The sequence below is a fragment of the Podarcis raffonei genome, chromosome 17 (genome assembly GCF_027172205.1).
Source record: "Podarcis raffonei isolate rPodRaf1 chromosome 17, rPodRaf1.pri, whole genome shotgun sequence".
Taxonomy (NCBI): domain Eukaryota; kingdom Metazoa; phylum Chordata; class Lepidosauria; order Squamata; family Lacertidae; genus Podarcis; species Podarcis raffonei.
The window spans coordinates 31,246,736-31,256,979 of NC_070618.1; the positions used below are offsets into that span (position 1 = coordinate 31,246,736).

General features: G+C 47.7%; 1 protein-coding gene and 1 pseudogene across 1 annotated transcript; one reads left to right on the forward strand and one right to left on the reverse strand.

The window, feature by feature from the left end:
* Positions 1-5,248: 5,248 nt before the first annotated feature.
* Positions 5,249-5,349, reverse strand: LOC128405478 (uncharacterized; annotated as a pseudogene).
* Positions 5,350-8,198: 2,849 nt separating this feature from the next.
* Positions 8,199-9,242, forward strand: LOC128405349 (galactose-3-O-sulfotransferase 3-like). The gene has a single exon (XM_053371878.1). The coding sequence runs from the start codon at positions 8,199-8,201 to the stop codon at positions 9,240-9,242; it is 1,044 nt and encodes a 347-aa protein (XP_053227853.1).
* The last annotated feature ends 1,002 nt before the right edge of the window (positions 9,243-10,244 follow it).

A 10,244-nucleotide genomic window follows, 5' to 3' on the forward strand; every position in this document is an offset into this window, starting at 1 on the left:
CTTAGCGCAGAAATGGAAGGATGGTACAACTCTGACCAAAGAAGAGTGGCAAGACAAAATTGATAAACTATGCCAAGATGGCAAAGCTTACAGGAAAAATTAGAAATCAGAGGAGGTCTTTAATAAATAATGGGGAAAGTTTATAATTCATTTGAAAAGCTGTTGTAAACAATTACATACATTGGTAGGATTGACAGAAAACTTGTAGTAAAGAATTGAACTATGGATTGACAAAGGATTTATAAGAAACAGAGTTATGATAGAGGTGCAGAGGGAGAAATTGTTATGTTAAGATCCACAATTTGGGGGGGAGGGTGAATCAGAAGAGCTTATATGTTTATGTGTTTAACTCATTTGTTTATGCAAAATAGAAAATGCAAAAATAAAATTTATTTAAAAAATCAAAAACCATCCAAGAGGCTGTGCTCAAAATAAGATTCACATATTTTCTTTGTGGGAAGGCCAGGAGGGTCCAGAATTGGCTTCCACAGTCACTTAAAGACTCCCTGTTAAGACCGTGATCACGGAAGACAATCTTACTCGGCCATGAGTGATCACCAAAGAAAAGAAAATATAGTTAATGAGAGGCGAGCAGATCAAGAGCTGCCCTTCCCTCCTGGACACTCGAGCACTCATTCACACATACAATCTGCAAAACAAAGGTGGGATTCAATCTAGATCCTGTTCAGCCCATCCGGTTGACTGGACTGCATGAAATCACAGAAAGCGAGTGGCCCCCCCATCTTCTTTTATTAACAAACCCCAGACAGCAGGCCTCTCCCGCTGGCTTCTCTAGTTTGTGACCTCGAGAGAACTTGCTAAGGCAGCTTGATACTGGCATTAAACATGTCCTTGAGATCTGTAATCCTGAAGTGGGTGTATTGCTCCACAGGGGGAGGCCAGGGGAGAATGCAGAGAGGAAAATGCCACGTAGATGGGACCCAGTTCGGTTCTTGAAATTCAACACGTAGCATCTTTTATCGGAGGGCTGCTGTGCGCCTCTTTTCCCTGAGCGCGTTCTTGTGCTGTGTTTAGGCCACTAAGTCTATTAACATCCCTAACAGCTGTGCATTTTGTGTTTGTTATACAGTGGTACCTCGGGTTACATACGCTTCAGGTTACAGACTCCGCTAACCCAGAAATAGCGCTTCAGGTTAAGAACTTTGCTTCAGGATGAGAACAGAAATCGTGCTCCGGCGGTGCAGCGGCAGCAGGAGGCCCCATTAGCTAAAGTGGTGCTTCAGGTTAAGAACAGTTTCAGGTTAAGAACGGACCTCCGGAACGAATTAAGTACTTAACCCGAGGTACCACTGTATTGAGATTTGTGCACTGCTGGGAGGTATAGAGTGGTATACAATTTTAATAAATAAGAAGAAGAACAGCTGTAAATGTGTGTCAGGACTAAACAACCGACAAGCTTCTTTTTTTCTTTTTAATTTTTAGTTTTATTTTGACAAAGTAATAATCATAAATAAGAATAAAAAGGTGCACCTCACCCCCGAGACCATTCCATTGTAACCAACCTCCCAAAATTTAAACACCTCTTGCGACAGTTTGACCCCTTTCCATTTTAACGGTACAAATTCTACAAACGCCCTCCATATCTCCTTGAAATAATTTCTGCTGCATATTCCCCTGTCTTACCTTATGGCACATGTTAATTTATCATTAATAGCTATATCCCCCACCTCTTTATACCATTCTTCCCTGTTATATTTATTTTGCTTGCGCCTTCCTAGCTATCATAATCCGTGCAGCTGTCAATAAATTTGTGAGCAAGTCCTTCATAGCCTGTGAACCTTCCACCCCATCGTAAACTGATGATAATGCTACCTCTGGATTTTTGGTCAGCTTTAGCCTACCGACTTCTGATGTGTTTTGAGAATGTGCATTGGAATCAGTTCTGCTTTCAGGGAGCTATGCAGCTGTGGGATCCTGAAGCTTGTGCTGACATGAAGGTGGAAACTGGGTGTGGTTCAGCAGCAGGAATGGGGAACTGGTGACAAGAACCTCCCCCCCCCCAGCTGCTGTTGGGCTCCAGGCCCTATTCTCCCAGACCATGCTAGCTGGGGCTGTTGGGAGTCCGGAGGACCACACAATTCCCACCAAATACTCTTTTATATATATATTTTTAATCAAATTTTCTGTTTTACAATTTAAAATACTCATTTTACATCCTTAAGATATCAACAACTTCCCTTCTCTTTCCACGGTTCATTTTACATACCATAAATCCCCACATATTTTACAAAAACTATACCATTCAGTATTCCATTATTGCATCCATCAAAACTTGTTTACGCTGATGAATTTATCTTAATGCTGCTGCCAGCGTTTTCAGCTGTACACAGTTATTTCCCATATTTTCAATAAACGTTTTCCAATCTTCTCTAAACGTATGTTCTTCTTGTTCTCTTATTCTATATGTTAAGTCTGTGAGTTGTGCATATTCTTTCAACTTAAGTTCTTCTCCTCTGGTTGGGACCTCGCTCGTTTTCAATTTTTGGGCTAACCAGACACAGGCCGCAGTACAGTCGTACCTTGGAAGTCGAGCAGAATCCATTCTTGAACTCCGTTCGACTTCCAAAACGTTTGGAAACCAAAGTGCAGCTTCTGATTGGCTGCAGGAAGTTCCTGCAGCCAATCAGAAGCCACAGAAGCCCCGTCAGACGTTTGGCTTCCAAAAATAGTTCACAAACCAGAACAGTCACTAAGCTGTTCAGAAACCAGGTATGACTGTAGTAAAAAGGTAAAGGGACCCCTGACCATTAGGTCCAGTCGTGGCCGACTCGGGGGTTGTGGTGCTCATCTCGCTTTATTGGCCAAGGGAGCCGGTGTACAGCTTCTGGATCGTGTGTCCAGCATGACTAAGCTGCTTCTGGCGAACCAAAGCAGCGCACAGAAACGCCGTTTACCTTTATGTTTATGTGCTAGGTTGGCAGGAGCAGGGACCGAGCAACAGGAGCTTACCCCGTCGCGGGGATTTGAACCACTGACCTTCTGATTGGCAAGCCCTAGGCTCTTGTGTTTTAGACCACAGCGCCACCTGCGTCCCGATGACTGTAGTAGCATACATAAATAACCTTTTTTGATTCCCACCAAATCTCAGCACTCTGGGCTGTTGTTTTTTTTACTGAAGTCCTTTCTGTCGCTTGCAGCCTTGCAGGTATTATTTTCGGGGCACCTTTTCCAGGACCTGGGGCGCCTGTTCCCTGAACTGCCCATCTCCCTTTTCTGATGCCTTCCAGATAACACGAAACCCTCCTCACCCAGGGAGGCTGCGTTACTCCTTTGCAACTCAGTCTGCATTTTATTCAAAACTTGGGGCAAGCTGCTGGGTTTAGTTAATAGGTTTTGGGTACCGCCTTGCCTTGTTGGGTGAGATGTGTCATTCCTTAGCCTCTCACGAAGGGGGTCAGGCTGCTGTCCTGTCCTTTGGGTCCCCCTCCTTAAGAAGCCTCAGCCCCCTGTGCCCAACAGCTGCTCTCTTGAGGCCGGGAGACTTTGACGCGTCAGATCTTCCATCTGCTTGTTTGGCTGCTTCGTATCTCGTAATAGTCTGTGGAAGTTCTGAGCCGCTTTAGGGAGGTGAGGCGAGGTAAGACACCCATTGACTGAGAGGCTTAACGTGGCCACTGGGCGAAAAGTGTGATTTGGTGACTATTCGGAGTTGAGCTGTGCTGAGCGTGGGGAGCCTCTACCCCGGGCCCTGAAATTCCAGAGTGGGTGCCGAACCGCTGCTCTGAAGATGAATTGCTTCTGCCTCTCGGTTGCCATCTGGAGACACCGCTCCTTGCTCCTGGGTGCCATTTTCCTGCTTCTGCTGCTGCTCCTCAGGCAACTGACCAAGCAGTGAGTATTGGTATGTGGGGTACAAGGGAGCTTTGTAGAGAGAACTGTCTTGGTACTGGTACGATCCTGACCTTGAAAGACCATTGCTCACCTCTCTGCTTGATTTCTGAAAAAGGGGTTCAGAGCCAACGCAGGAGAGATGTGTTTTTGAGCAGGTGTTGCGGAATAACCACAGCCAGCTCCTTGAATCTGGTCCCAGAGGGAAGGGTTGCCAGTCTGCAAGAAATGTCTTCCATCCTCACTTTTGTGTGTGTGTGTGTGTGTGTGTGTTTAATAAATACATCCCTATCCTGCTCTTCCTCCCAAAGCAGCTCAGGGCACGATTAGAAATTAAGCCTTGTGTAAGAAGACCGAGAAATAAATTAGTCCTTGGTACTGAGGTATCCTTAACAGTTGCCCCCTGCAAAACTGCCTTTTGGGTTTGTTGGTTCTTTTGGATAGCTCTAGAGATGTGCTCTAGAGATGGCACTCTGTAATTTTCGGTTCCAAGCGTCCAGATGGTCTCTTTCTGGTCCATGTGTGGAGCTGGTTGTTGGCCCAGCAGTTCTGTAAAAGGCTCTGTAATTTATCACTAGGTCTATTCATTACCTGCTCCATCTTTCCTTGAACAATATTGTTTCTTTTTTTAAAAGTGTCAAATAAAAATATGAACTTCCATTTGATAGATATAGATGATAGATAGATGATAGATAGATAGATGATAGATGATAGATGATAGATAGATAGATAGATAGATGATAGATAGATGATAGATAGATAGATAGATAGATAGATAGATAGATGATAGATAGATAGATAGATAGATAGATGATAGATAGATAGATAGATAGATAGATGATAGATAGATAGATAGATAGATAGATAGATAGATAGATAGATAGATGTAGATGATAGATAATATCTCAAAGGGTTTCAACCTTTTTGGGTCCACAGCTCCCTTGACCAACTTCATTCTTTCTGCGGCACCCCTGTGGGGCCCAGGAGCCCAGTTATGTCACCCCTTTCCTGCAGAGCCAGCAGCCTCTCACACCTTTTTGAACACCCTCCCTCAGCCTCCTGTCCCCTCTCCTTGGGAGTCTTCTGGGCAGCCGCTGCTGCCGCGCCAATCTCTGAGCTGCCCCCCCACGCCAAAGAGAGGTGCCTCCTCACACTGCCCCATAGGGGCCTGGGAAGCTCCCCCTGGCCAGCCCCAGAGGCACCATTCACCTGGGGAGCTTGTAGCCAGGGCTGCTGCAACCAATGGCTCTGCAAGCCTTTGGAGGAGAGAGACGCAAGAGGGCATCAAAGGAGGGAGGGAAGGGAAGAGGGACAGAGGTCAGTGTTGCCAGCGACACCCCTGACCATCATTCAAGACACCCCAGGATGCCACGGCACACTGGTTGAAAACCACTTATATAAAGATCAGTGATATTTGCACGTCATCCTTGTGCAAGGGCCACGCTGATCTTCTCTGTATCCTTCCAATTTTATTATATGTGCTGCTGACGTAAGTAGCAGTCTCAAGATAATTGAAAGGAAGATGCACCCAGCAGCTATTGTAATGAGCACAACAAGCCTTGTGTTGGGTGTGCCACCATTCTCTCTGCAACACAGCTCCCTGCCTGGATAGGGCCATCTGAATATGGGGAGAGGGCAGTGTCGGAAGCTAAAGTTTCGCAGATCACTTCCCCATTTAGCTTAAAGTGGCATAAAATAGTTCTTTTTTAAGAGACGTTATTTTTACCTTTTCCCCTTAGGGTAAATTACAATAATAGTAAACTACTGGAGAGCATTGTAATTCACCCCAGCTCTGTTCCTGGGCTCAGATTTCTGTCTGTGGAGGAGAGCAATAGAAGCTTGCTGTCAGGAGCAATTTCTTCATGTGAAACCCAGTTTACCCAACTACCAACTTCTAGATACCCAGTAGATCAGTGATAGGAAACGTGTGGCCATCCAAATGTTGGTAAGCTCCATCTCCCGTCAGCCCCCTCCCCACCATGGCCAAAGAGTTGTACTAGATGAAAATAATTCTGTGTGATAAGATTTCCAAAATCCTCTGCCTTAGGGTTTGCTTAACAAGAGACTGATTAAACGAGGCATTCCCAACTTGGGTCTCCAGCTGTCTTTGGACTGTCAGGCTTTTCAGGAATAGATATGGAGCTGCACATGGTATCTGTTGTCATGGATACGGGGAATGGAAAGTATCCAGGTAGGATTGTCCAAGGCCTGTAATGTACACAAGGGACTAGTTTAGGAGCATTTAGCACACACCCTCCTGAAGGCATTTCCCAGTTAATAGTAGATCACAGAACTGTAACATGTGGCATTGTTCATTCCTGACCTAGGAGCCAGAAACATTTTCTGTCTTTCTTTGGAGATCATTTGTAGCAGAGTAAGATTGTCTTCCATGAACACAGTTTTAACAGTGAGTCCGTAAGTGACTGTGGAGGCCAATTCTGGATCCACATGTCTTTCCACAGTGGGGACATAGGTTTCCAGGCGGGAGTTGATCACGGTGAGGGTTTGCTAAACGTGTCTTCCTCTTAGCATGTTTCTCCCTTTCGTCCTGAGTTTGAGCATCTTCAAAGCCCATGACACCTTTGGTAAAGGCTGTTCTCCAATTGGAGCTCTTGCAGGCCAGTGTTTCCCAGTTTTTGGTGTTTTTACATTTTCTTAGATTTGCCTTGAGAGAGTCTTTAAACCTCTTTTGTTGATCCACTGGCAGAGGAAGAGGAGTGCGGGAGGAGCGCACTGCCTCTGGCAGTGCGATCCCAGTGGGGTGCCATCATGGCTGCCCCCCACCCACGCTGGGTGCCACGCCTCCACAGGACATGCGTCACGCCCCTGCGGGCAGCACGCCATGCCCCTGCCTGCTCTCCGCCCCCCCCGGTACCGGAGCTTGAAGCTTCACCACTGTGTTGATCACCAGCATTACACTTTCCATTTTAAAGTTTTCTCTCTAACCCACTCAAGACAAGCTTCAGATCATTTCTGGTATGTACAGCAAGGAGTTTGGTCATTCAGCCATCACCGAGGGGCAGAGTAGTATAAAGTAATCCCAAGGCTGCTCCTACTTATACATTATCCTTAAAGTGACTAGACAGATGATTACAAAAATATCCTAATACCCCAAAGACCCTTACCCCAAGCTGTGCCAAAGTAACTGTGCTGCTGTGGCACTCTTGTGGGTGGCACTGCGGTCTAAACCACTGAGCCTCTTGGGCTTGCTGATCAGAAGGTCGGCAGTGAGCGCCTGTTACTCTGTCCCAGCTCCTGCCAACCTAGCAGTGCAAGTAGATAAATAGGTACTGCTGCAGCGGGAAGGTAAAAGGCATTTCCGTGCGCTCTGGTTTCCGTCACAGTGCTCTGTTGCGCCAGAAGCTGTTTAGTCCTGCTGGCCACATGACCAGGAAAGCTGTCTGTGGACAAACACCAGCTCCCTTGGCCTGAAAGCGAGATGAGCGCCACAACCCCATAGTCGCCTTTGACTGGACTCAACTGTCCAGGGGCCATTTACCTTTTTTTACCTTTACTAGTAAACTGCTGGAGAGCATTGTAGTTCACGCCAGCTCTGTTCCTGGGCTCAAATTTCTGTCTGTGGAGGAGAGCAATAGCAGCTTGCTGTCAGGAGCAATTTCTTCATGTGAAACCCAGTTTGCCTGGCTTCCAACTTCTAGATACCCCGTAGATCAGTGGTAGGAAACATGTGGCCATCCAACGATGTTTCCGTGCACTCTAGCTTCCATCACGGTGTCCTGTTGCGCCAGAAGCGGTTTAGTCATGCTGGCCACATGACCCGGAGAGCTGTCTGTGGACAAACACCGGCTCCCTTGGCTTGAAAGCGAAATGAGTCGGCCTTGACTGGACTTAACCGTCCAGGGGTCCTTTAAAGGTAAAGGTAAAGGTAAAGGGACCCCTGACCATTAGGTCCAGTCGTGGCCGACTCTGGGGTTGCGGCGCTCATCTCGCTTTATTGGCCGAGGGAGCCGGCGTACAGCTTCTGGGTCATGTGGCCAGCATGACTAAACCACTTCTGGCAAACCAGAGCAGCGCACAGAAATGCCATTTACCTTCCTGCCGAATCGGTACCTATTTATCTACTTGCACTTTGATGTGCTTTTGAACTGCTAGGTTGGCAGGATGAGGACCGAGCAACGGGAGCTCACCCCGTCATGGGGATTCAAACCGCTGACCTTCTGATCAGCAAGTCCTAGGCTCTGTGGTTTAACATATGGGGTTTAACAACCTTTTTTTAAACCTTACCTTGCAGAGAAGTATTGCGGATCAGCCCTGCAGAAGAACTGCTGAGTCTGCAACGGAAAAACGCATCCACTCGCTCTCTGGCTGTTCAGCAGCTGCAGGGGAAGATGGGCTTGGAAGAGCCGGTAGGCCTTAATGTTGTCTTTCTGAAGACCCACAAAACAGGCGGCAGCACGGTGCAGAACATCCTCTTCCGGGCTGGGGAGCGGCGGAACCTGACCGTGGCCTTTCCACTCTATTCCTACCAGTTTGCCTACCCAGAGGCCTTCTCCAGGACGTTTGTGGAGGACCTCCCCACCGGGGCCACCCATTTCAACCTGCTCTGCAGCCATATGCGGCTGGCGGTTGGCGAAGTCCAGGCAGTCATGCCGCCACACAGCATCTTCCTCACGATCCTGCGCCACCCCGTTCAAACGTTCGAGTCCGTCTTCTACTACTACCTCAACGTCGTGCCTGCCTTCCAGATGCTGGCCAACCACTCCAGACCGCTGATGGCTTTCTTGGAGGAGTCGGCTCGCTACTACGATGCCAGGGATGCCAGCAATGGGCTGGCCAAAAACCCCATGGCCTTTGACCTAGGCCTGAACACCAGTCAGGAAGAAGCGCCGAGCGGCCGGTGGCTGGGAGAGCTGGAAAGGCTGAATCGGACTTTTCAACTGGTGATGATCGCGGAGCACTTTGACGAGTCGCTCCTCCTGGCGAGGGAGCTGCTGGGGCTGGACATGGAAGAGCTGGTGTACGTCAGGCTCAACGTGCGCCACAAAGAGGGCGAGTCTCTGCCCAAGGCGCTGGTGCAGAAGATCCAGGCCTGGAACTGGTTGGACATGCAGATCTACAGGTTTTTCCAGGGCGTTTTCTGGCACAAGGTGGAGCGCTATGGCTACATGCGCATGAAGAGGGAGTTGGACGCCTTCCATGCGCTGCTCAGGGAGACGGGGGCCAGGTGCCTGTCGGGGGAGCCTGTAGGACCTGAGCGCATGACCGATGAGCTGCGGCCTTGGCAGCCGGGCAGTGTCACCATTCTGGGCTACAGCCTCAAACAGAACCTCACCTATGCCCAGTACAACGGCTGCTTCCGTATCATCCTGCCTGAGCTCCAGTATCACACTTACCTCTATTACAGGCAATATGGGAGGGACATGCGCCCTTAGTGGGTTCCTGGCTATTATTTGGGGGATATTGGGTGCAATCCTGCTCTCCTCTCTATCCCTTGACCTCACCTGTCTTACTCATTTGTTTTCCATTGGTTCTCTTGGGTGCGATTCCTGCATTGCAGGGGTTTGGACTAAATGATCCTAGGGATCCTTTCTGACTTAACAACAATTATACCCCACCCATCTGACTGGGTTGCCTGAGCCACTTTGGGCAGCTTCCAACCTATATAAAAACATAATAAATCATTACACTTTAAAAAGCTTCCCTAGACAGGACTGCTTTCTAAAGGTTATATAGCTACTTGATATCTGATGAGAGGGTATTCCACAGGGTGGGTGCCACTACCAAGAAGGCCCTCTGCCTGGTTCCCTGTAGCTTCACTTATTGCAGGTAGGGAAGGGCCAGAAGGCCCTTGGAGCTGGATCTCAGTGTCTGGGCTGAATGATGGGGGTGGAGATGCTCCTTCAGGTATACTGGACCGAGGCCATTTAGGGATTTAAAAATCAACACCAACACTTTGAATTTTGCTCGGAAATGTACTGGGAGCCAATGTACTGTAGGTTTTTCAGGACCGGTGTTATATGGTCCTGGTGGACACTTCCAGCCACCAGTCTAGCTGCCACATTCTGGATTTGGTGTAGACTCTGCAACTAAGCAAACGTCAAAGATTCTCCTGGATAAAACACTCGATCCATTTCAATCTATTGCCCTGCTATACAGAGATAGCATCCAAGCCTCTCTTGGATGACCAAAGAGAACTGGCTATTCTTCTACAGTTCTCCACGACATACTGTTGTGAACAGGGATTTTCAGATATGAAAGATCAGAAAAGAGAAAGGCTTCTTTGTGCTGATGAGTGTTTGTCTCAAATTGAGATTTCCTGACAAATGATTACCTGACAAAAGCAAGCTCACGCCTCTGATTTGAGTTTGTATACCTACTTGAGGGACATTTGTAAGAGGCTTGTTTATCATTATATTATATTAATGTTATTATGT